Source organism: Vanacampus margaritifer, chromosome 5 (assembly GCF_051991255.1).
Source record: "Vanacampus margaritifer isolate UIUO_Vmar chromosome 5, RoL_Vmar_1.0, whole genome shotgun sequence".
In the NCBI taxonomy this organism is placed as follows: Eukaryota; Metazoa; Chordata; class Actinopteri; order Syngnathiformes; family Syngnathidae; genus Vanacampus; species Vanacampus margaritifer.
The window spans coordinates 15,329,283-15,355,671 of record NC_135436.1 but is presented as its reverse complement, the minus strand read 5'-3'; the positions used below and the strand labels follow the sequence as shown (position 1 = coordinate 15,355,671).

General features: G+C 39.0%; 3 protein-coding genes across 4 annotated transcripts; 2 read left to right on the top strand and 1 right to left on the bottom strand.

Moving 5' to 3' along the window:
- Window positions 1-1,212: 1,212 nt before the first annotated feature.
- LOC144052172 (mRNA decay activator protein ZFP36L2-A) lies at window positions 1,213-5,082 on the top strand. The gene is made up of 2 exons (XM_077566044.1): window positions 1,213-1,390; window positions 2,801-5,082. The coding sequence occupies exons 1-2, from the start codon at window positions 1,337-1,339 to the stop codon at window positions 3,968-3,970; spliced, it is 1,224 nt and encodes a 407-aa protein (XP_077422170.1). The 5' UTR covers window positions 1,213-1,336; the 3' UTR covers window positions 3,971-5,082.
- Window positions 5,083-10,023: 4,941 nt separating this feature from the next.
- On the bottom strand, window positions 10,024-13,259 carry trappc6bl (trafficking protein particle complex subunit 6B, like). Its single transcript, XM_077566981.1, has 7 exons — window positions 13,017-13,259; window positions 12,631-12,728; window positions 12,442-12,509; window positions 12,253-12,370; window positions 12,092-12,175; window positions 11,904-11,997; window positions 10,024-10,616 (listed from the first exon to the last, which is right to left on the bottom strand). Exons 2-7 carry the CDS (start codon window positions 12,724-12,726, stop codon window positions 10,585-10,587), a joined length of 492 nt encoding a protein of 163 aa, XP_077423107.1. The 5' UTR covers window positions 12,727-12,728; window positions 13,017-13,259; the 3' UTR covers window positions 10,024-10,584.
- A 129-nt stretch (window positions 13,260-13,388) lies between these two features.
- On the top strand, window positions 13,389-15,545 carry bloc1s3 (biogenesis of lysosomal organelles complex-1, subunit 3). 2 transcript variants are annotated; one of them, XM_077566172.1, is made up of 5 exons: window positions 13,389-13,449; window positions 13,601-13,719; window positions 13,791-13,977; window positions 14,102-14,202; window positions 14,535-15,545. In XM_077566172.1, exons 2-5 carry the CDS (start codon window positions 13,606-13,608, stop codon window positions 14,718-14,720), a joined length of 588 nt encoding a protein of 195 aa, XP_077422298.1. In that variant the 5' UTR covers window positions 13,389-13,449; window positions 13,601-13,605; the 3' UTR covers window positions 14,721-15,545. The 2 variants fall into 2 exon arrangements, with proteins under 2 accessions (XP_077422298.1, XP_077422299.1); XM_077566173.1 differs by lacking the exon at window positions 13,389-13,449 and having other exon boundaries at window positions 13,456-13,719.
- Window positions 15,546-26,389: the final 10,844 nt, after the last annotated feature.

Sequence of the window (26,389 nt, the reverse complement as noted above, 5' to 3'; positions counted from 1 at the left end):
AGTGCTTAACAAATTTATCAGAGCACCTGTCATAAAGAGACCACTCAGGATGGCGAAGTGGTTAAATGTGTTAATTTGAAAATTAATGGAAAATGATAATAATATTTTAACATTAAAATATTATCTGTTAAAAATACAGTGTTTGTTGTAATAATCATTACTCACACACATTTTAGCAAAGACCAAAGCTGTTTTAATGTGTTGCAAGAGTCTGAGCTGTCATGTAAAAATCTGTAGAACAAAGGTAGGTCTGTAACCAAGATTATCAGAAAATGCTAACCATCTGTCAATAAAAAAAAAAAAAAAGTGACCCAATGACAAATACTTTTTAAAGATGTTTTTAATTTGACAATTAAACCTACATGTGGAGTATTTTTATTATTGGCTTTATATATTTCCATACACTACATGTTACGTTAAGAGCTAGCTAGCATTGGCTCCACTTGAAAACATTTCCCCGCGGCTCCTCTAATGTTGTGAACTAAAGTTACAAAAATATGTAAATGCCATGAGGTCACTTTTAAGATGGCACGATGCAAAAGCATTTGCCACACATTGTTCTTGTAGTCTACAACATCAAGCAATTGTCTTGTGTAAAGTTTTGGATGGGGAATATCTTACTTCTCCCAATTTGCTGCCATTGTCATTAATGCTCCTTGGTTTACGTTCCTATTGCTGCTGTCCTTATAATTTCTGTTTTAAGAGACTAAATCAATCACTCAATCAATCAATCAATCAATTAATCAATCAATCAGGGTTTAGCTGACTTCATGTGTCAAAAGTAGGCTAAATATAGCCTAAATTGACAAAGTCAAGAGTATAAGTAAATGGTTTCAAATATTGGCAGTGAAGGTTAAAGGTCAGTTAAATACAACATGTAAAATATAATTAAGCAGTTAATCATAACAAACTTTTCACGTCAACTGAAGCTTAGAGAGAGCGATACAATTGCCGGGTGTTTTCCTTGCCTGTTTGACACGTGACGTTAGCGTCAGCGCTATACTCTAACGGCTTTAAAAGAAAGAAAAGTCCGTATTTGGCGTATGTGCATTTTATTCATAATGAGTTAACTTCCAAAAAGGGGCCGTTGGGGGCTGCCAGACGTGGTGAAAACAACTTTTGGGCTGGCTGCAGCTGGGTCGCGAATGGGCGGCGTGGGAGTGGCCTGCAAGTGCAACAGTCGTGTCCGGTTTTAAACCCACACGTGGTCGGCGTCTTGAGCTTGTTTAGCCCTCCACTCACTTACCAGAAACTTCTGATCGACTCATGCCACACACTGCGCCGCGTCCATCGCTGCGGGAGTGGACTGGAGCACACTGAGAGCACAGCAAGCATCATGCCGTCTTACCACCTCGACCAGTTGGCTGGTCTGGACGAGATGATGTGCAAGGTAAAACAAAACAATCAACGAAAAGAGGAAACTTGTGCACAAGATGGCCATTTTGGCCGTAGCTTTGTGCTCCGCCACAACTTTGCTAATATTCTCAAATCTGTCGTCTTTTTCGTCGTAACTTTTCATTGTCAAGTTGTAGCCTTCAATGACGAGAGTGTAACTATTGCACGGCGTCAAAGTTAGCAAGGCATGAAACTAACGTGTCATATTTACGGGCTTATAAAGTGCTGGTCGTATGCTGAATTCAAATGAAAATAGTTTGGACCTGTGCGCATCATCTGCAAACGTGAGATGAACAACGTCTATATGTCGGAACTAGTCATTTGAAAACTGTTCACATTCAAGATGCTAAACAGTTGATCACGTGGTTACGGGGCACTAGTTTGTGATTCCCATCAGTGTGTTACCAAAAATTAACAAATTACATTGCATTATTATGAAAATTATTTACTTCAAATAATGCAGCCTTGTTTAACTGTCTATGTGAGTTATGCGTATTAACAGGCAAAATAATATATAATGCCATTAGATGGTATTAAAGTTATCTGTAATGAAAATGTTGTGACTTGTTTGACGGTGGGCCGTGAGACTTTTTGTGTAGCGTAAAATAAAGGTCAAGAAACACTACTATATGGGACTTTTTAACTTATTCGGTGAAAATGAATTAATTACTATTTCTCTTCTTTCCAGTCTTAAAGGGTAAGTCAATGCCACCCACCCCCCCCAAAAAATGACAACAATATATTCTATGCAGCCCCACTAGTCTAAATATGGCATTCTGGTTAATATGGTGTTAGTTAAGCGCAAAATCCGGCCATTTTTATCCATATCGGGGTGGCCATTTTGCCACTTGCTGTTAACTGAAGATGACATCAACGTTGCTCAGGCCTCGGGTAACAACCAATCACAGTGCTGCTTCAGAAAACAGGTGAGCTGTGATTGGTCGTTGCCTGAGCCCTAAGCAACATTGATGTCGTCATCACAAAAACAGATGGATTTTGCTTCATAACTCATGTTCCACAAATGTAATATTAATCACTATAGCATGTTTAGACTAGTGAGGTCACATATAACAGATTATTGTCAATACATGTTTGAGGTTTACTTCCACTTTGACAAAATGCAAATCCCTACTAGTTAAGCATCTTTTTACATTTTGAGATAATAAAAAAACAAAAAAATTATATAGTGCTTGTTTGAGACATTTGCTGGTCAGTTGTATGCAAATCCATTTAGGAGGGAGAAAATATTTTTGTGCCACAGGCTACTCAAAGTGCACTTTGAATGAAATGTACATGGACTGGTATATGCGAATCGGCTTTGTTTTCTGGAGTTCCTGATTTTTTTTCTCTCTCTCGCTCTCTTGGCAGTTGGGTAATTTTGCTTTATTGTCCCTTATTTGTGCAGCAACTCCTGAATCTTGATCTAAGAGGGCAGAGCAGTCAGCCGTCATCCATCAGCTTAGCAATGAAGACACCAGGCTACATTGGACGGCAACGTAGCTGTGACACAACCTTGTCTCTCAGCACCAGTCCACCAGACAATGTCGATCTATCCTCCACTATTTGGGGGCAGCGACCAGAGAGCCACATGGCTTCCCTTCTTCCTAATACCGGCCAGTTGCGAAAGCAACACTTCCTGTCTCAGCGCTCAGTCAGCATGGTGGAGACCTGCAGTGCCACAGCAAGTCTCGACTGGCCTGATTTAGACATGAAGGACTTTCAAAAAGGCATCAGCCCCACTATGTCTTCTTCCACCTCTGCCAATTCCTCCACTTCGACCCGCTACAAGACAGAACTGTGTCGTTCCTTCACAGAGAACGGCACGTGCAAGTATGGTGGCAAGTGCCAGTTTGCCCATGGAGCTGAGGAGCTGCGGGACCTCAGCAGGCATCCCAAGTACAAAACGGAACCGTGCCGCACCTTCCACACCATCGGCTTCTGTCCCTACGGGATCCGCTGCCACTTTGTCCACAACAATGAGGAGGAAAACAATTACTTGTCCCGCTCCTCTTCCTCTTCGAGCTTTGCACCCTTGTCTCTTCCCTCCACGCGCCCCCATAGAATCCCGCTCATCAGGCAGTCAGTCAGCTTTGCAGGATTCCCCTCTGGTCCCCAGCAAGTCCCACCTCCTCATCCTCCCCCCGCCTCTTTCTCACGAGCGCCCTCCGTCTCTCCTCCTTGTGCCGATATCACCGATCTCCTCTCCAACGTCTTCTTGGAGATGGGCTCTAGTACCTTCGAGTCCTCCCCTGCCCCCCAGTACCAACCCCCCGCTGCTGCAGTTCCACACTCTCCCTTCCTGCCCTCCCCAGACTCTGGCTGCTCCCCTTCTGGTTTGTCTCCATCTGCATCTCCATCCCTGAGGCAGAGCCCTGCCGCGTCTGCGTTCTTTTCCCGGTCGCTCGGCGCAAGATCCCTGTCCTATACTTCGCTTTCGGATCAGGATCCCGATGGGAGCAGCTCGCCCAGCTCGCTGAATGGATTGGAGTCCTGCAACGGCGCCAATGATGGAAAACGCCTCGCCGTATTCAGTCAGCTCTCAGTTCCTGAGGACACTGCTGCGATTTGCCTTTAGGCTGTATCACAGTACATGCACACGGGGGCTCACCCATACCCAAATTCTCTCCTGATTTCCATCTAAATGCTACGTTAAGTTCCATATTGCAGAAAGATCTTCCTAAGGATTACAAAAAAACATGGCTAAGGGAGATGGGACAAAAGTTCTCCAAGTCCCACTGAGATTCTTGTATGTGCATCAAAGCCACAGGCCTTCAGTTTTGTAGTTGAATGTTAAATATGGCGCAATCAGGACCACCGTGTGGCCTAATGTTTAAGAAGCACTGTACTGTATTGTTTTATAAGCTGCTCTTTCCGCCTAACTGTGCAGTTTGAGGTTATGGTGCGGTCACTGGCCTCAGATCAGAGGCTTTAAAGTTCGTTGTTGTGTTTTTAAACAACTTGAAAGTACCTGTAGTGTTGCAGGTCATGTTGAACAGTTTGCGAGTTTGTTCCAGAGAGGTGTGTTGGAGTGAATCTTTTTTTTTTTTTTTGTCTTTACAAGTCAAAAGTGTTGCTCCTCCATTGATTTTTGCTTTTGTTTATTTGCCGGCAGTTGTAACTTATTTAAACAGTTGGAAGGACTTAACAATCAGTTAACTAGATGACATCATACTAGTTGCTTACAGTTAGGACAAAAAAAGTGGAAGGAGCAAGACTTTTGGTTTGAAATATTGATCACAAGCATTCCCAAATGTTTTTTTTTTTTTGTTCTTGTGTGACTCGTTCACTGATGTTTTGATTCCTCTCATCCAGTGTTGATTCTCACTGTTATGGCTTCGTGTATTGTAAGACTGTGTAGCTTTTTTTTTTTTCATCACTTAAGCTACAAACTAAAGCTAAACCTTTTAGAGATGTTGCCAGCTTCTTTTTGTGTGTAAAATGTAGTTAGATGATCACATCTTGCTGCGCTATTTAAAAGGGCCTTTTTCATCAACACAATTTGAGGCCTGTTTAGTGTTGTAGGTGATACGCTTTAGTAAATTAATTTGTTTAATTTATTTTAACCTATTTATAGAGGACTTTCAGTTGTTAATGCTTGTATCAAGTTTAATATATTTGATGGGGTTTTTTTTTTCATTTTGTTTTTGAATAAAGTTGGTAAAAAAGTCTCACTGACCTGATTTTAAACGGGAGGGTTTCATGTGTTTTTTTAAAGTAATTTACTAAATTTGGCTGGTAATCAGTCCTGGATGTTCCCCAAAGTCAGCCGGGATAGGCTCCTGCCCACCTGTGAGGCGTAAAAAAAATTAATAAATAAAATTCATCCTAAAAAGCTGTAAATATAGTCCCCAGAACGACAGCAGCATGAATAAGCAAGTGGGTGAACATGACAGAACTTGAGCACTTTATTGATGCTTCAACGCTACATTGTTTGAGCTGTAGTACAAACTACCTTGACAGTGACCAAATACACAATCTAACTGGACACATTACGATGGATGTACTGTACATCAAAAGTGATGACGCTGATGCTGAGTTATTATCAACATTGTCAGATGTTAATATGTTAAGGCTAGTTTGTAGTCCGTAATGTAACAAAACTGGACTGCATCATGCTGAGGGCTGTTTGTATTATTTAGGTTAACTATTTGATTCAGTGCAGTTATACAATATAAAACTGACAGTGTCACTCAAAGATGAGCACAAGTCCACATTTTATTTTCGATCTTGTTCAACTCGTGTTTATCATAAGAGTACTTGAGAAGTTACAACCAACAACTTAGTGGAATCGCTATGTTTACGGTAAATGTACAGTATCATTAACAACTGCAAGATGTCCAGGGGGATACATTTATGGTCTGAATGCATTTTTACATAGCTGCTGTTGTTCAACTGTGATTATTTTTAAGTCAATGTGACAACTCTGTTCACATGCGGAAAGTTTTGCAAAAATGAATAGAAGAAACGAACCCTCCCCAAGGCCTGCTGGAGCCTGTGTGACAGCAGCATGCTGCCATGGAGATCTCATGCGGAGATAAGAAGTCTTTTGTTTGAGAGTTTAATCTTACAGAGCTTGGTCTCCCACCCATTTCCTTTCTCTCTTAACTCGCCACCAAGACAGTCCAACCCCCCACCCCCTTCGTCTTCCCTTTCTTTATTCCTTTCCTTCAGGCATGGCCCCCTCACTTGTAACCTCAGCAGTTTATGGGGCTATTGGGACCTATTGGCTTCATTAGCACAACAGTGCTTTAATTATTATCTGTTTTTTTGGACTTTATCTCCCTAGGCGATTCGTTTTTTGTCCACAAGGATGTACTTGTTTCTTCTTCATGCATGGCATACAGTGCACATATGCACAACTGGGCATGAAGTCGAGGAGGCGAGAAATGTTGGGGGTGGGAAGCACTTGATGCCTTGCTCAAGACACTTAACAAAACTTAGCTTGACTTTGTTGTTCTGCTAAACACAAATAGAAAAATAAGCTTGGAATATAATGTAACGTTTTCAAGAAGACTATCTTAACAGGAACTGTTAACTATGACTATGCAATAAAAATGTCCTCAAATCAAAATAAAGGCAGTTTATTGATAGCAGCCGGCCTGCTATAAATGACTTTCATCCAGACTTATTCGAGCACTATTATCTTGTCACTTTTCACATGAGGGATGTCTGGGAGTGATTAGTGGCTGTAAAGGGGTTAAAGGCCTGTGTTTGTGTGTGTGTGTGTGTGTGTGTGTGTTGCATTGTATCTGATAGACATTCTCCCACACTCTTACCCTGTGGGGCATAGGAAAGGCAGGCAGATGGCCGCATTCATGTCCACCACGGGTCAACATATGGCCCATAGAGACAAAGTTTGTGCTTGTGTGAGAGAGTGAGACTCATTCTCAGTATGCATGAGCGAAGGAGGTTGAATGACAAGGCTAAGGCGGAAAGAAGTAATCTCAGATGTAAGGCAAAAAAATAATAAAATGAAGAAGCCATGGTTTCATATAAAAGGATGAAAGTGAGCGGCATCCCATGAGATCGTTCATGGAAAAGACAGAAACCAGAACACAATACCACACACTCCTGGGACTTTAAAGCTTCCCTTTATTGAATTTCCAGAAAAGTTTCATCAACCAAGATGTTTTGGAGGAGGTACGTAAACTCTTGTGTATGTGCTCATGTAATGAATTTGAGCAAATAAACAAAACATATTTGAATAATTCCAGTAATGGGGCTACTCAAAAACTTGCATTGGTGCAAGGTCAGGACACTTGGCCCACTCTGATTTATAAAAAAAAAAAATCTTCACATATGAAAGGAAATAGAACTCTATATCCGAGTCTGAAGAAAAGAGTCTTGCTCAAATAACGAAATAATGAAGCTAAAATAACACTACAAAGTAGGGCCTGACCGATAATCTGCCGGCCGATTATGGCCCTTCAAACCGTCAGCCAAATCTAATGTTTACTGATTTTTATTTGTCCTATATGTACTCTAAACATTTACAACAGTTGTACACAAATAACACTGTCTCATTGTTTATTACACTTGTTTTATTATGCTTGCTGATGACTGACATGATAGAAAGTGGGTCACTAGCGTTCACATTAGCAGCTAGCTTTGTTGAGTTTCACAATGGGCGGGGGTCAAATGTCTGGGCCTGTACCTGACATTCGGGTTTGATTGGTGTGTGGTATTCTCAACAACCATTCAGTCCCGTCATATACTGTATTTCTTTTTCTTTTTCTTTTTTTTATTGCCTTTATTTACAACTCAACACACAGCACTTAACAGCATTGGACACAATGTCAGATTTCTTCTTTGTACCTTTTCTTCTTCTTTTAAGTCATGTGTCATTACGTGGGTGCCACCCAGTGCTCAGACTGAGACACCACAGTTGAATTAAATGGTGCCATAAAACTCGTGTTGCTAAAACTCTCGATAATTGGCAGGTATTCCAAAATGCTACTTGAAGCACTGTTGTATTCAATTTAATTCTTTGCACTTCACTATATTCCTGGAAAAGAAGTTGTACAGCTATATAGTTTTAATTGGGTATTTTTCTTGCCAATAGATATTTGTGTTTCATTGTATTTATTTATTTTGGGGTTAATTTTATTGTGTGTTATATGCAAAATATATATTTTATGATCAAATGGAGAACATTTTTGAGAAAATTGCCATTTATTTTGTGCAATTTTAAGGAAAAATGTTATATATGCGATACAAAGGACCTTTTTGGATTGATAGGGACCAGGTGAGCCTGCGGAGAGCAAAAATCCACCAATAATTGACGCCCATTAAAATGTATCAGGGGGTAAAAACCCGTATTTATCCATTATAAATATATTTTTTATCAATTGGTAATCATTAGTATTTTTTTCTGCCAAACTGCATTAGCCTAAAAAAAAAAATCCATATCAGTGAATCAGTCGGGCCTTACGAAGTAACAGGTCGAGCCTTCGAGAACGTGTGGCAGGAAAATGGGAAGGCGGTGAGTGCGACCGCCATCAACTTGACACAATGACGAATGTGCAGAGGTAGATTACAAGGTGTGCTTGAGAAACAAGTCTCTCTCCGCATTATAACTGAACACATCTACACATTCTGTGCTTTTAAAATATTATGTTATGTTTATTCTATTTTTTAAGCCATATTGTACTGTAGCAGCCCAGACAAGAGACAACTGTACTGAACTGCTTTCCAAGTATAAATTATTGTACTAAAATCCACACATACATCACATTGTTCCTCTTTGTCATCACTGGTACCAATTACAGACACACACAAAAACACACACACTTTTACACACACAGACCATGAAAAGGGGAGACACATTTGTGGAACTAATCTTTTTGACGATGTTTACTGAACTGAAGTCTGGCAAGACTTTTTGAGGTCTGGCGTGATGGCAAAACTTCAGGAGATATTGACCATAGTCTACTCTCCGTTTTCAGCCTGCCCTCTTTTAATTCACACCCTCCTTGGTTACTTCCAACCGTGCTTCCCCCTTAACCCCAACTCCTCCCATCTCTCGTAAACTCAACTTTTTTTTTTTTACATTTCATTTCCCTCAAGCCTCCTGTAGAGGTTTAAATCTCTCCTTCACAGTTTCCCCGCACTCAAGTCTCTCCACCTCATTTCTGAAATTCCCGCCCCTGCCTCTCACTCGCTCTAATCCTGCCTGCAGACATGTTTTATTTTCAGAGAGGATTTGTGTTTTTAAAGTTTTCAGTGGATTGCAGCAAACGCATATTGCGATCTGTTTCAATTAACCATCAATTTATTTTGTAAGTGAATTGCTGTTGTTTTGTTGATATGACACAGAGCAACTTATTTAACTTAACCTGAGCTCAACTGAATACTCATTTCAAATATTTTAACCAGTTTTGCACAATTACAAGCAGAAAAGAAAAATAATTTGTGTTGTGTTTAAGAACAAACAGACTGACTGGTTGAGATTTGTGAGAGCAAGACAGAACTGAACTGCATCTAGATTTATATTGCAGTCTAACCTTAGAACAGAATACCAGCGTTGTGGGTCCCTCTAGTGGCAGCAATCACATCTACAATAGGTTTGGACTTAATTCGGTTACTAAAACATTTGTCGATTTTTCTGACAAAAATAAATAAAATACAAATACAAAAGATACCATTAAATATTACAAATTGCACCAAGTACTTGTATATATTATATATATCACTTGCTGTCCTCAAACGACCGCATACATATGCGATTTTTGACCATCACCAAAAGTCTTTTGGCTGTTAAAAAATATTGAGGCGAAACATTCAACTTTTCCTTCACTTGTCACATATCTACAGTGTTGAATGTTATTAGACTTCCTGTGATAAAACTGAAGAGCATCAGGCAGCATCATTAAGTGCTTTGATATGGACAATTTCAAGTTCAAGATGTTGGTTTTTATACCCAAAATTGAGTCGACTTTCAACCACTAAACCTATTTTTTTCCCCCTGTTTGATAATGCAAGTAAGTAATTAAAATTTGATAATCTAATCAAGAAAGAATAATGATTTAACTTTTTCCCCCCACATTTCTTGTAAAACGGTACATTTGAAAATTCAGGGATAACAATCATATTTCAACATTACAAATATAATTTTCTGTTAAACAGACATGGATATACAAACATATTTTTTTATTCCCAGTGCTGTAAATTTACAGCAACTTGTATGATAACTTACAATAGGTGGTGCTCTAATGAATTTGTTAAGCTCTGTATCTAGCTTGATGTAAAACAGTTAACATGAAAACACAATTAGAGTAGGTACAGGAGGTATCGGATGTAATTTACTGAAATATATTTTTTTAAATTGACTTGCAAATACATTTATGTGGCACATACACTGCAAAAAGAAAATACACTATCAAAAAGAGTGATCCCAATTGTCAATAAGGGCTTAGTTGCACTTATTTCCATACAGTAGATGAAAAAAGCACTTTGCTTATTTAAGAAAAACTGAGCGAGGAGAAATGTTCCATCTGTTTCTGAATTCAGTAAAAGGTAGCGAGCCCCGTTTAGTCCTATTGCTACGGACATCACAACATGTCTTGGGCCCCTTGGTAACTACATTGGATTATTTCTGCTGTTGCAGTGATGAATATGAGAAAAGACAAAACATCAGAACTTGACATGAAGGACACAGGTGCTTGAAATCAGCAGCAAGACAGGAACTCGTCATAATTTCTGGATGACTACTTGGAATTTACCTGCAAATAGAACAGCGCAGTTCATCATTTAGTTGAATTTACTGTACGCACATCACTTTCATTCCTTACACAAACAACAACAGTGGAGCTTCTAAAGGAATTTTTTTCTGGGAGTGAAAATCTTGGCATCATAAAACATGTAGGATCAGGGATTTAATAAAATATATATTTTAGCATTCAAACAGACAAGTTCACCATTGCTTATATCCACTCTACCTCAAAGGTGCATTTCGCAATATTGATGCAAATTAGAGTGTTAAAAAAAACATATTTTTTACCCACACATGTTTCAAGAATTATATAATGGACAGGGGGCACTAATGTGGCACAATGGCTGTTGCCCCTATTTTCCTGGACAGTGAAATAACGATCGGCGTTCCGGGGCCGAAACTTTAAGGTTTCTCCCTGTCAGGCGCGCGCACGCTCTCACTCTCGCCCCGTGGAAGCGCTGGGAAAGCGGAAGTGTTTGGGAGTGTTTCTACGAGTCAGTGGAAAAACGCAAGCGTGTGCCACAGCGGATTTAAAAGTGTGTCAAAATAATAATAAACCAATACTGCAGTGCCGCCCTCCGTCTCCCCGTGACTCATTTTGTTCGACCATCGGGCCGAAAGTTTGGCAACATGCAACGGGAGTTGTCCACGGAGGTGACTCTGACAGAGGGAAAAATGTCCCCTGCGTCCCCCGACCACGGTCAGAATACAGAGCAGGAAAGGATAATACTGACTAGTGATTAATGACAATGAACTATAGGCTGACTTTTTGCACTAAAGTTTAACCATTTGTATTAATTATTTTATTATTGTATGCATTAGTTTGACCTTGACAAGCCAATCTTCTCCAAAATATGTTTTTGGCTTTGCCAAGGAAAGTCATTGTTGCCATCCAGATTAGTTATCTTACTGGTAGTTACTGCAAAAAACAGTGCCACCACAAGTTCCCCCCCCCTACTTCTTCCTAGCCCCATCCCCACTTTTTGAAGGCAAATAAACGGAATATTTTTCAATCACCAATTTAGTCGCTCGATCTCAACCCGATATACAGTAGCATGTTTTTCATTTAATGAGGACATAAATGAAGGTAGCCTGTCAAAGCATTTCCAGGGAAGAAACTGAGGGCTCTGAGTGTTTACACATGTCTACATTGTTTTATTTTAAATTCACTGTGGTAGCGTAAAAAGGCAAAACAATTACTGTCTTAACTTGAGAGGAATATTTTCCTTAGTTTGTTTTGAAATTCCAACTTAGAGGTTCCATTGTATTGTATTGTAAGAAGTCTGTTGATACTTACATGATGGCATGACAGAGACCTCAGCTGTAACCACACTTTCAAGACCGAGATTCGACAGAGCTCCTCTCACCACACCACATGAAAAGGCAAGGTACTATGGGGGAACACATAATAAAATTAAGAGTGTTGAAAATAATTCACCATAAGGGGAAAACACACACACAGACACACAAAATATGTGCTCTGACCTTAGGTGCGTGATCCAGGTACTGTTTACCATTAGAGAGCTGTGTCAGCAAATTAAATTTGTTATCTTGCAATACATAGGTGCCCTAAAGAAAGATAAAGAAACATAAGATTTTATATCTCAGGAATGATCATGAATAAAACAGAGGGATTTTATTTTCACCTGATGGTTAGTTCTGAGGTTGTCCACCTGCCGCCTGAAGACTTTTGTCCAGAAGTCTTTACAAACAAATTTCATTATATCCAACTCATCCTTGAAGCAGGGGGAGTCCCTCGTCAACCTTGACAGTACAAGCAAGTAAAACATATAAACAGGGAATGTAAATATCGCAATTAAAAAGTAATAATCTACCTCTCAATTAGTCCTTGTCCTACTCTGCAGCCCATGCTCTCCAAAATAGAAACACGGGAGGCCCTGTCCTGTATGGAAAAAGTAATGTTGACAGCATGCAAGTGAAACTCGTGGCTAAATGCGACTTTAATAACTACCCAAATAAATCACAACAAATCTTGATTAGAATAACCATTAATGTATACAAACCTTGGTGTCAGCATCTCCTTTAATGGATTGCAGATCCCTGTAAACGTGTGCTACAATCTCCATATGGAGAAACTCAAATAGAGCGTCGTCTGCCATCCCTGACAACCATGTAACGAGAAATGGAAGAAATGTCATTATAAAACTTGACAAATGTGAATAATGAGAGTCCGAAGCAAAATCATTGCCGGACGCGATGACAACAAGCAGCTAGCATAGCTTCAGCTAGCTTGCTGTCACCAAGCAGTCATTTTCATTGCCAATTTATTAGGTTGCTTTACTTTAAATGTAACTCAGATTAAATCGGCATATAAATGAATGTATTTATATGTTATCGTCGTCAATCCAAACACGGTAGATGACACGGGTATAAAAACCGCTGAACCTACCCGTCAGAAAAACTGCAACTACCAAGGTAAACAGAGACACTTCCGGGGTTTACTCGTAATCCTCACATAGGCAGCCCGCAAAAATCCTAAATGAATTTATATGCCACAAACTACAAGAAAAGGATGGTACAATACAGCGGTTCCACAACAGTGAAGAAGTCACCCAGAGACCAGTGCTCGTGCCCAGTCTTGGGTTTAATCAAGAGGGATGTAGGTGGCCGAGGGTGGAATAAATACCCACCACCAAATCGGTGTAGGCCGTTTTGAATGAAGCTTACCCTTTTACTATCAGCTGACATCCTCTTGCGCGATTGGACCGCTTTTTTATCACGTGACATATATACTGCTTTTTGGTTGGCCATTCAGAACAAACTATTTCCTGTCTTTTCACGTGATAGCTCGTACGTTTGAATCCGGTGTTGACAAGCTTGAGGTTTGTTTTTACCTATTTTTATATTGCATTGTTTTGCCTTTAATTACAATACGAGTTAGGATATTTGACCATACGACAGTGCGGTGTTTGATATTTTAATTAGATTCAAATGAAATATTGTGCTCTAAGTCAAATTTGCTCCCGTGGACAGTGGTAATGTCCAGCAGGTACCAGATAGTGGTGCAGGGCGAGGCATCAGAAACAGACTCTGATGATGAGGTTTATATCACCTCCCTACCAGCTCCTCAGACGGCCATTGCGGGAGTCAAGGTAGTTTGTTGTCTGCGGCATAAAATAAAAAAATCCAGTTCCTCTTTCAGAAATGTCATTGATCCTCGCAGGTTCAAGGGGAAGCTTCTGAAACGGACAGTGAGGATGAGGTGAAGACGGCGCAACGAGGTTCTGTATTGAGTCAAGAAAGTGCTAAGATACTGAAAAGAGATCTCCCTCCACTTATAGTAGTGAGAGATCACCCTGATATACAATCAGTTGTGGAAGACAGACCAAGCCCTACCCATAAACCTTTTGGTGAGCAATGCTAAAAACAAATACTACATAAATGACTGGACAGATGGGTGCACTAACCATTTTGAGTCTACTCATGCATACTATTTTAATAGATCTTTCCTGATTTATTGTGTTAAATTTCCAGGTGATACATTATTACAGCAGAAGTTGCAGGAGTCGAACAGCCGGCTATATTCTGATGTAGGACAGATGTTACGGCAAGTTTATGGCAGTGCCAGCAAGGAGGTATGGCACACCGCTTCAAATCCATTGATGTTCCTGTAGCATAACATAATGGGATCCAGTACAAGAGCTTGATCAAAATATATCTTAACAAAGATTCAGTTTTGATTGACAGTGTCTGAAAGGTATCATCTATTCACAAGATATGTCAGTGTAGTATTGGGGTGTTGGCAGTGGTGTAAAACTTCACTGCATCATACTGAGAGCAGTTTTATGTTTCCTTGATTGTTCTCTATTATGTAGCTAAATGAGGTAACCAAAGTAGCACCTCTGTAAACATCAACCAGTTTCAAATGTTTAAAAAAAAAAACGTTTTCTTTGTGTTCTTGTCAAAGGTGCGCAGTGCAACAGCACAGCTTAACACATCCCAGAACGCCATCATCAACGCTTCCCACAGCATCCGGCTGATTTTGGATGACCTGAAAGCCGTTTCTGAGAAAATTGACATCATCACCAGCTGTCAGATATTACCTGATATTAAGATAAACCATTCAGAGGAGAATAAGGCTCCTGTATTCTGAATAAATAAATAAGCATAGATGTTATGCAAGGAAGTGAAAATGTTGAGCAACTTGGTATGTTTATCTTGTATGTAAAGGACAACTAATATTTATCAATCACATTTTATATGAATTGATGATGATTTAAATATTTATTTAATAATCTATGTGACATACCTTTGTTGCATCTATTTTAACAACAGTAATCAGACTTGAACTACAGATCTTTTTGTCCTGTGTGTATTGCTTCAGACCCGCATTTTTTCTGCTGGACAATTTTTTATTATTATTTTCTTCTTCTGATTTTGACACTTTTCCCATATAAGAACAACATGGACATTTTTGGGGCGTTATCTCATGTTTTTATTTGTTATAGTGGACGCCAGGATAGTATTGCCGTAATGTGTTGTAAACTAACCAAGCTTACATTTATAACATGAACAGCATGCAAATCAACTTGCGATTGTGATTGGTTAGCTAGAATCCAATCATGAACCAGATGTGTTGACATCTTCCAAATTATGCGTTTTTATTGGTTTAGACATGCACATTTGTCATGTACACTGCAATTGAACAAATAAACTCTTTTCTTTCTTCCTATTCTTGTTTTTCTTTTTTACTTCAACTTATATTTTATACTTGTAATGTGTCTTCTTTTCTATGGGTCCGAAGGGTTAAAAATATGTTTTGCTCTATGCACCACTGTACTGTATATTATTATACAATGTAAACATCAATTCATACCAACATATAAGCAATCTAATTGCCTCAAATTACTGTACTGTTTGCATGCATCCATACCTAAAAAAAACATTAAAAATAAATGTCATAATAATACACATTAAAGCAGATTAATGTTATTTCATGGTTAGGAAATATACACTACTAATTTTAAATTTCAAATGCAAGTAAAGCAAAAATGATTTTGTTATATGGGCCAAAACTATTGCTTACATATTAGATTGATGGCATACTGGCGTAGTAACTATTCTTGCCACATGATGGCATTACTGGTGCAGAAATTCCAACAACGGTACTGTATTTCATTGTACTGTCGAAAGCTCAAGTCCACAACCTACATCTACTATTCTTCTGACTGATTATTGTATTTATAGATGATCAGCATGAATAAAGTGTGTCTCATCCCTTGCTGCCTTTTCTACTTGCTGTGCCTGACCTGTTTTGCATTGTGGCCTTTGGCTCTATTTCTCGTCCATCCATCCATCCATTTTCTTAGCCGCTTTTCCTCACAAGGGTCGCGGGGGGTGCTGGAGCCTATCCCAGCTGGCTTCGGGCAGTAGGCGGGGTACACCCTGAACTGGTTGCCAGCCAATCGCAGGGCACACAGAGACGAACAACCACTCTCACAATCACACCTAGGGACAATTTTGGAGTGTTCAATTAACCTGCCATGCATGTCTTTGGAATGTGGGAGGAAACCGGAGTACCCGGTGAAAACCCACGCAAGCACGGGGAGAACATGCAAACTCCACCCAGGAAGGCCGAAGCCCGGACTCGATCTCACGTCCTCTGCACTGGGAGGCGGACGTGCTAACCAGTCAGCCACCGTGCTGCCTTCTATTTCTCATCTGGGAAAAAAAAAAAAAGTCCCCATGATAAAAGGAGACTCCACAAGTGGCTCCTTGGTTCTGTTTCTTCTTATAATAGAGCCAGAAAGAGCCAAGCCATATAAAATAAATAAACACTGCTCGACGGAGCACACAAGAAAAATATAAGGCTAAACTGCTCAGCTGTCCTATTTCTATGTAAGGTCATGTATACATACAGCAACGCTCTGGTCCTAACGTGTCTCCACTGTTTAGTGTCACCGAGAGTGAAGAGGTCTTGACTTCGTCGGCGCTGACGTCGTGTTTGTTTAAGTCTTGTGATCATCACGTTGTCCATATGTGTGTGTTGGATAGGATTTGACGCTGTCTTTCAGGAAGTGATTCACTCCCTGATGGAACTGTGGAAAAGTCCCAAAGGGAAAGTCCACATACGTCTTTTTTATTTTCTGCCAAGGCACTTCACTTATTCTCATTAATTGTGTTTCAAGCAGACAGAGGTGCAGAGTGATTGCATTTGAAGAATCTTGGTAATAAAGATCATAAAGATCTATATCTATAAATCTTAAGAGCACGTAGCAGGGCTTCAAGACGTCACATAAATATGTATCTTCTGGTTCATTTGGAGACTCCGTCAATAGTGAGAATCTCAGGAGAACAAAATGTGTGATAAGATATGTAAATGAGCATTCATTGATTAAAAAAGTCATTCATCATACAAAACTCCACATTACCAACATCTTCTTTCCATATTTGCATTTTGCAGACTTGATTACACATCTTCCTTTCCTCGGTTTAAATTGCTTTGCTGCATGTTAAGGGGATAGAAGCAGAGCAGAGAGCAAGTAAAAGACTCCATTAATGCATTGATCAGTTTCTATGTGATACAGATCACATGAGTATAATGAGACCTCAGGGACACCAGATTCTGGGATCTTAATTGGAGACATCACCGTTTAAGCCAAAGAAGCATTTCTCACATCCCATGGCATCTATTAGCCCTCTTTTAATGAGAATCTACTACCAGCACGTGTGTGATTTTCACCCCTGCAGTGCTGAATGTGTGGCAGGATTCGATTTCCACATGAGGGATTTGGGGTATGATCAAACTCCAGTATGAATGAACTGATCACAAACATATATACTTCGGCCGAAATGTTGAGCTTGCCAGGCATGTCACTTTTTTGAATGGAGAATATAATCACGGCTGATTCACTTACCAGCCATAATATTAGCTACACTATGGTATTAGGATTAATATTACGTTGTGGAATATCTCACAAGGGCGGCCATTTTGCCACTTGCTGTCACATGCAAATGTCAGTAGAGATGCTCAGGGCTCAACGACCAATCACGACTCAGCTTACGAACATGTCCAAATGTCCAGGGAGCGAAAATGTAGGGCACTCGAAATTACCCACGATGCACTCTGAAAAGTAGTGAACATCGATGTTCACTCAAACTGGTTAATATATAGACCACAATGCATTGTGAGTATGAAAAAAACATGGCGCGGGAATCAAAGCGATGCATTAAATATATACTACAGAAATAATTAATTATTTTTTGTTTAAAATATGTACAACAAATGAAAGAAAGTACAGTTTTATAATTTTTTCATTCACAATAAATAGTCAGAGATTTATGCACCGGTGCGTCATGACATGTACGGTGATCACGTTATATGTGACAAGGAAAACGTAGTGAGCTGGCTGTCCGAATCGCCGAACAGAATGAGGGTCTATGTATTAGGCCACTATATAATGCAGTAATATAGTATGTAGTGAATGAGGGGTTAGGGGATAAGGGTGGACATTCGGACACAGCCACTATCTGTCAACAGCAAGTGGCAAAATGGCCGCCCCTTAAGATGGATAAAAACAGTCGGATTTTTCTCATTTATTCATATTCCACAAACCCAATATTTATCAGAATGCCATGTTTAGATTGCCGAAGGCGCATAGAACATATTATTGTAAAGAATATTTTTGGTTTGACTTCGCCTTTCAGTAAATGGCATTGCATTATGCGTGTTGGGACTTTCGATTTTCCATCCATCCATCCATCCATCCATTTTCTTGACCGCTTTTCCTCACTAGGGTCGCGGGGGTGCTGGAGCCTATCCCAGCTGGCTTCGGGCAGTAGGCGGGGTACATCCTGAACTGGTTGCCAGCCAATCGCAGGGCACACAGAGACTAACAACCATACTCACAATCACACCTATGGACAATTTGGAGTGTTCAATTAACCTGCCATGCATGTCTTTGGAATGTGTGAGGAAACCGGAGTACCCGGTGAAAACCCACGCAAGCACGGGGAGAACATGCAAACTCCACCCAGGAAGGCCGAAGCCCAGACTGAATCTCACGTCCTCTGCACTGGGAGGCGGCCGTGCTAACCAGTCAGCCACCGTGCTGACTTTCGATTTTCAATTAATCAATTGTCTCAGTGCTTCTCAATTGTTTTCTGTTACGCCGCCCTAACAGAAGACAATATCGCCTACTCTCTGCTGTGACTACAGTAGCATTTGTCTTTAAAATTATTATAAGTACAAAAAAAAGGAAAAATAAATATGAGTCTGCTGAATAACTTCACTAACATTGTTTGTACTGAGAATGAGAGTGCCACTGCCACCTATTGTAGTTGGATGTGCAATTTCACTTTATTCTGGTACGGACAAAAAATGTTGAAAAAGCAAAAAGGTCATGCCAAGTGATGACTGATGAGTGAAAAAAAATCTGGTCATTTCGAGGAAAGGATGATTTATTATAACTAGGCTTTACACTGACCTGATTGACTGGATCGGGATCGGACGATATTCAACATTTTATGCAAAATCAGTGATCAGCTGTAATGTTTTAACTTGCCCGATCGATCAATGACGTCATTGATTGGCTAAACGGAATAAGACGTTACGTGTTATAGTCAATGTTTGTCAGAATTTTTTGAATAATTCTTTCCCCATGCATTTCAATTGATATCAATTATATGTAGGTTTTCGCTATTCGTGGGCCGGACCAGTCCCAATCCACCGTGAATGGTGGCGGGCGACTGTACAGTAAATATGACTTCTTTTTTTTTAATAGATATATTGCTCCTTCTGATCGAATTTGCGATCTGTTATCTTTTTTTTTTCAAAACTTGTTGATCGGTGATATGAAATATGAACCTCAGCCAAGAAGCTTCCCATATCGGCAGTGAATGGCAAAATCTTCCTTCTGCACCCCCCCCCCCCAGGCAACAAAGATAATTAAGCAGCATCTTTCCACACACCTGCGTCCGACGTCAACGCCTCATCCACATCACTGCATCTTCTCTGCGCCTTGAGTGTCAATCTTAGCACATGCACATTTTATGGCCTGAACAAGAGGCATCTCCACAAAGGGCTGCCAGTCGTAGCTATATCCTCCATTGACATGCTGTAAATAACTTTTTCATGAGGTTTGCAAATTAGTATGGTGGTAGGTATTGCATGCACTTTTATCACTCAAAAGAATGACTATTCATTTTGCTAGGTGACCTAACAACAACTGACTTACCACATAAACAATTTCAATCTACACTTGTATCCCTTACTATCGCAAAAAAAAACAATTCTTGTTAACTGGAAAAATAAACAAACTCTGAATATCGACCAATGGTCTAACCTCCTCATAAATCACATTTTAATGGAAAAAATATCTGCCTCAAATAAAAACCAAATATCTTATTATAGAAACATGGTCTACGTACAGTATATAGAATTTTTTAACCTAATTCTGGTTACTTAATTCTGTCTGTTAGCGAGAGCCACCACATCGTGATAACTTACATTGATGTTTCTGCATTTGGCAATTTATTATTATATTATATTATTAGTATGGGATTTTTTTTAATAGGCTTTAGGTGAACTGATGAATACACACACGCTCGCACGCACGCACGCACACACACACACGCACATACACATTCTCACCCACATACAAAAAAATATATATATATATATATATAATTTATTTTTTATTTTTTATTATTATTATTTTTTTAATAAAAAAAAAAGGAGAGCAATGTTGATGTCAAATCGAATGAACAATACTGAGCTTTCCTGAAAAAAAAAAAAAATGAATGACTATTCATACAAAACGCTTCAGGAATGTATACAGAGAAGCATTTTAACATCCTACACTGCAAAAAAAATAAATAAAATAAAAAATAATATTTTTTATTGGAATAACTTGATCATGACTTTTTGCTTCTATGTGGCTACAACTTAGCAGTGTATCAGAACGAGCGGAACCACACTGCCCCTAAGTGGCCAAATTGTGTACAACATGAACAGTGCTCCCAATAAAGGCACACACAAACAAGGGCAAGCCAGTATAAAATAATTGAAATAAAATCGATTTTGGACAAAGTTTTTGGACTGGGGCTGCACAATGAAAAGTGAATAGCGAAGAGGTTTTGCTGTAAATAATTGTGCTATGCACGTTACTATAGCGTGTTAGTAATTGGCAAAAGTGCAATGCAAAAGTCTGTGAATCACAGCAGATTTTCTTTCAAGGCCAAGTCGACTTCTGAGGGAGTCTACTCTTAACGCTTAACAAGCAAATTGGACATTATCTTTCAGTTTACATAAAACATATTTTTCTTATTTCAGTGACAGTGGCTTGGGGCGGAAAGCTAAAAATGAGGTTCATGCTTGAGCTGGCCAGCTAACGAAAGCCTAAAAAGGAATTCTGCAAACTGGAAGGAGGCACTGTGCCGAAAACAGAACAGCATAATGTCAGTGGTGAACAGAAGAAAGATACATAAAAGTGTGTCGTTAGCCCGAATTAAACAGCACAATTTTGTCAGATCTATGCTTCGAAAGGCTAGTGAGTGTGCGTGCGTGCGTGTGTGTGTTTGTGTGTGTGTGAAGGGCATTCACCCACATTAGTCAGGTCATTGGCTGTCTCATGGAGTGCCTGAGGATACACTCTTAGTTTATCTGGCTGGCTGAGCATGGGTGCGCACAACAGCACAGGTCTTCCAGAGCAACGGTACTCGAGGGGGAAAAAACCCTCTGTGGCTAATATTGTTAGTGCATTCATGAAAGCACTGAATTAAGAAGCAATACCTAGAAAGGTAACATATTGTCTTCACTTCTTCTTTTGTGGGTTACTTTGAAGCTCAAATGCAATGTCGTAGAGTCTCTAAGATCAAACAAAATGCTGGTCAACCTCTGATTTCGACGCCTTCTTAAAATAATGGCTTAAGTCTTTTTTTCAGATTTTTCAGGAAACACAAACAATTGAACCATTTGCATGATGAGGAGATGATTTACGCAAAAAAAAAAAAAAGGCAAAAAAATGACTTGGGCAATTATTTTAAGAGGGTGACGATATGAAAGATGGTGGAATATTTTTTTTTTATCATAGGCAACAATGGAAACGGTTTATTACCTTTAGTACACAGTTTCAAGCTAATATCTCATTGAGCCGTGAAGGCTTGTGAGTGTTCAGGGTTCGTTCAAGGTTGCAAAATAATCGCAGAGACATTTGTAAGATGTTTACAAACAATTTTAATGGTCGCAATTATTTTTTTGAAATGTTGACAATGTTCAAAACTTCCTTTGGCATTCTTGGCGACAACAAAAACAGTTTGGAAATGACGCGTTTGTGACCAACCCTGATAAAAAAAACAACATTTGCTATGTTCACTTGAGAGAGATATGGGCTTAAAATAACAACTGAACAGTCATTGTATTCATTTCATGCAATTATAAGGAAAATGCTATATTGGGATATAGAGATATTTGGTTAAAACGGCGTAATTGTTTTGGGGAAGTTTTATGTATCATGTACTGTATGTATGTGTGTTTTATGTATCGTAAAAGTAGTATCGATTGAACATCTGTACTGTGGTAATAATGAGAAAAATAATGCAATAGTTGACATTCTCTGTTTAAGTTGTGAGCAAATGTTTAAAAAAAAAAAACTCCTTTTCCGCAGTTGGCTAATGTTGACCTGTGGCAATTTTTCATTAGCAATGGAATAAACACAGAGTGCTCTTGTGAAAAAAAAAGCTTGTGACTTTTTCTACAGATAGATTATAACAAATAATGTGCATAACTCAACTTGTCTCGTAATTATTATAATTCTGTTTTGGATGAATTGCCTTGTCTGTTTGACTTTGTCTTGTTGTGTTCTTGTCAGTTCCCTCTGTCCTTTCTGTTCTGTTGTGTAAGGCAGCTTGCCAAGTAAACAACATTACGAGCGTCCTTTCTATGAATGCTCCAAAGAATCAAGTGGCTGCGCAAATATGTGAAGCAACCAGGAAAAAGAATCTGAGCACCTACTCGTTGTTTGTCAGATGTGTGGTTTTGTACAGTGCAAGTGTGAATTCTGCCCCCCCTTTATTATTACATTTATCAGTTCAGGGTGTACCCCGCCTACTGCCCGAAGCCAGCCGGGATAGGCTCCAGCACCCCCACGACCCTTTTGAGAAATAAGTGGTGACAAAAATGGATGGAGGTATTTATTTATCAAAGCCAAATCGGCATCAAATCAAAGGAATTGTCAAATTAACCCCTAGGCCTTATTGTGACCATTTTTTGGCTTTTTGTTGGTTCTGACCAAGCCATTTCAAAATAAAATACTGCCCACGTGTTAATACAGACAAGCATAAACAGTAAGCAGACAAAAAGCCTTTTGATATGATATACTTGAAATACTCTTGATCCAACTGATCCATCGTATTCATAGTATGTTTTGAAAAAATATATATAGATGACACAGTTTGCTTTTTTACACAATATAACTTTTATTAATGGCTGAGGAAAATCATGGCCACACTTTTAATGTACCCAGTTAGCACTAAAGTTGTAAAGAAACTAAATCATCATACTCATGCTGAATCTCCGGCTGAAAGTTGTTTTTGTGAATAGTCATTTTCTTTAAAAAGTCAACAACTCCCCTATTTTCTTTTTGCTTAACCTCATCAAAAAAAAAAAATCCTTACCATGCATATTGGTATTTCTTTTCTTTTTTGTCCCACAATAAATTCTGTCTCCTCAATATTCATCAACAATTACAATATCTCCAGCACTTTCTTATGCAGAAACTTTTTTTTTTCTCCAGTCCCAGACAGGCTTAGTCCAAGATGCCCTCTCAGGCTGAAAAACAATTCATCTAATGCATCATAAAAAAAACAACCCTGTCACATTTTAATTATATAGTCGCTGACAGGCTCAGACTCAGAAGGAACATTTCTGAATACAGATGCAGATTGTAGAAACAGTTCAATGTTAATATTTCATTCTTGCGCGTGCAGTCCAAGGTGTGCGCAGCTGTTTTTCCCGTGGCAACAAAGGCGCTTTCCATTAGTGGTGTGAACACAAATTCATCTGTGGAGTGATTAAAAATAGGCACCAACATGAACACACAAAACATGATTTTACTTTGAAAGTCTATGTATGTGCGTGTGTGTGTGTTTGTGTACATTGACGGGGTGTCTGTCTGTCTGTGGGCACAGCAGATGGCCCGGTCCTGTCCTCTGGGCTTTCTGCTTTTATTAACTTTGAGTCTGTCATGTTAAAAATGTTCTCAAGCAAATGCAACCTCAAATTCATTCAGAAAATAAAAGTAATATAGTTCTTTATCGCAGACCCCGAAACAACAGGGTAAGAGTCAATGAAAGAAATGTACATAAATAATAATGAACATTTTGGTCATGTAACCATTGGTAACAAGAGCATCATAGCCGTTACTGTTACCTTATTGTTCTTATTTTCGGCTTGTTAGAGGTCTTCACAAGCACTACTTAAAGTAGTGGGGATCAATATTCTCAGGTTTTCCCATGAAAAATATTTCATTTGTTTCTTTCCAAAAATATATACATATACATTTTTTTTTTTTACCTTTGAAAAGCCACATTGGTACGAATTCTGCCTGAGCTGGTTAAATGCTTTATGTACCGGGTGTTTGCTTTTCACAAGAGGACTTTGTTAACCTGTGAGTTATGATGCTTTGCAGCGACTTTATAATTTTCATTTGTTAGAGTGTAGAAGTCTGCGTGCCGAGGCTTGACTTTTGTATGTTGATGTATGACGATATCAATATAACTAATGAAGAGTGATGCAATTACAGTATATTGTCTCTGCTCTCAGACGTTCTTTGTTGGCACCAGTTGAGTGAGGGTATTTACATGAAACACATCTTGATTTTCAAAGATTTGAATACATTTAAGCAAAGGGTCATTAAGATTGTAAACAAGAGCCCTAATTAGCAGTTTAGCAAGCTATCGTCATTTATTATACTGTAGCGTTTAATGGCTACGACAATGCCTGTTTAACCTAAATAAATAAAAAATGGCTGTGTAAACTGTGACGCAACAATAAAATACAGTTTGGGTAATGGCAATTCATTTTTTATAGCTTAATGACAGCATTGCCTAATTAGTTAAATAAAATGATTGAAACATCAACTTCCAGGTTTCCTTGTCTCAAGTTGAATTCTTTACATATTAACTTTAGGTGACCACAAACAGAGAGTGAACACATCTGGCATATTGCACATCTGAATGTATATACAGTATCTTGCAAAGGTTTTTATAGTAGAACTCAAGAAAAAAAAGTTAAAGCAAATTTGGTGCCCCAAGCTATAAAGAGGCTGAAGTTGAGATTTACAAATATATTTGGCATCATGTGATGTGACTTTCAAGAGTCACACCTCAATGTGATCTATTAACAAGATGATTATTAAATATTTGTGTAACATAAGTCTACATACAGTATATTCTTAACTGCTTTGCTTGTAAAACTGTGAGTAAAAGCCCATCAAGCTATCAGAAAATCGGGGCTGTAAGAAAATCAGAATTGAATTGAGAATGATACCCTAAATTCCAATTCAATTCTTGAATTCAATTTGAATTTGAATTGAGCTGGTAAACAGATTCAAATTTGAATTGCAGGAAGTAGAATTGAACTTCCAGGATTTTCAAAGAAATTTAGGATGCAAACTTGCAATGAAGCTTTACAGTATATAAGCCTATTTACAACATGAATTTCATACAAATATTATTCTGAAGACTTTATGTACCAATATCTAATGATAGCAAACAGTAAAGTGTAGTATTAAAAAAAATAATAATAATTGTAAAAACTTTGAAATGTTTTTGATATGATGCTAGAACAGCACTCCACTTCCCAGAATGCCTTGTTTTATCTAAGTCTTTAAAATGACTGCCCAAACATTTTGGACATTTTGTTTGGAGCACAATAGTGAAATACACGGACTCATTTGCACTGATGTGATGAGAATCAGCTTCTCTGAATTGCACTGAATTCAATTCCATTTCCTGTTATTCAAATTTGATTCAACATCCTCTGGGCTGCAGCCAATTCCAATTCATCCATTGAATTGAACTGAATTGAATTCTGACATTCTGAATTTTCAATGACTGATTGTTTGTCTAAACATGGCCATAGAGTGATTTTTTTTTAAAAACACGTACGGTATATGTGAAAGTAGTCAACTAATAATGCAGATAAGTTAAACTGCGCAGTGCTGATCAAAAACTTTTCACAAGCCCCCCCCAAAAAAAAATCACATTTGGGGGCTGGGGGCGTGTCCTCCAAATTTAGATTTACGGATAGCAATATAAAAGTGATGTGCTTTTCTGCAGCGATTCACTTGGGTCCAGCTGTTATTATGTCTTCTCCGGTTTTAACTTGTTGGTAGAGAAGAGAATGACGAGGATCAGATGAAGATTCCGACCCGTCCTTCGCGCTCTCTTGGCATGTGCGTTTTCTCCTCCTGTAATTGCAAAATACTCCAAGATGGAAGCCACTTGCAGACAGTTTTTGATATTGTCTTGTGATAAGAAACCATGCACGGATGCTTTTGGCCCTCTTATGTCAGATAATTCCCGCCGGTTCTGCTCATTTCCTTTGCAAACGTCCTGCGCCTTCGAGTCATGTTGCAGCGTCACACTGTCATGATTTGTGTGACATTGTCTCATTTTCAACCCTTCCAACCTCTGACAGTGCTCCGTCACAGCCATACAGATCTGTTCAAAGAGGCGTGGCAACAGGAAATAAACCATTATTCTATGACACCGCACGTCCGTAGCGCGATCTGACTTGATTGACTTGTCAACGTCCTCTCC

Bases quoted from the DNA above. Each gene is read 5' to 3' on its own strand.
- bloc1s3 (XM_077566172.1), top strand. From the start codon at position 13,606: ATGTCCAGCAGGTACCAGATAGTGGTGCAGGGCGAGGCATCAGAAACA. The intron at 13,978-14,101 runs GTGAGCAATGCT...TTAAATTTCCAG, and splicing joins CCCTACCCATAAACCTTTTG to GTGATACATTATTACAGCAG. The intron at 14,203-14,534 runs GTATGGCACACC...TTCTTGTCAAAG, and splicing joins ATGGCAGTGCCAGCAAGGAG to GTGCGCAGTGCAACAGCACA.
- trappc6bl (XM_077566981.1), bottom strand. From the start codon at position 12,726: ATGGCAGACGACGCTCTATTTGAGTTTCTCCATATGGAGATTGTAGCA. The intron at 12,176-12,252 runs GTGAAAATAAAA...ATCTTTCTTTAG, and splicing joins ACCTCAGAACTAACCATCAG to GGCACCTATGTATTGCAAGA. The intron at 11,998-12,091 runs GTCAGAGCACAT...GTTCCCCCATAG, and splicing joins ACCTGGATCACGCACCTAAG to TACCTTGCCTTTTCATGTGG.
- LOC144052172 (XM_077566044.1), top strand. From the start codon at position 1,337: ATGCCGTCTTACCACCTCGACCAGTTGGCTGGTCTGGACGAGATGATG. The intron at 1,391-2,800 runs GTAAAACAAAAC...TTATTTGTGCAG, and splicing joins TGGACGAGATGATGTGCAAG to CAACTCCTGAATCTTGATCT.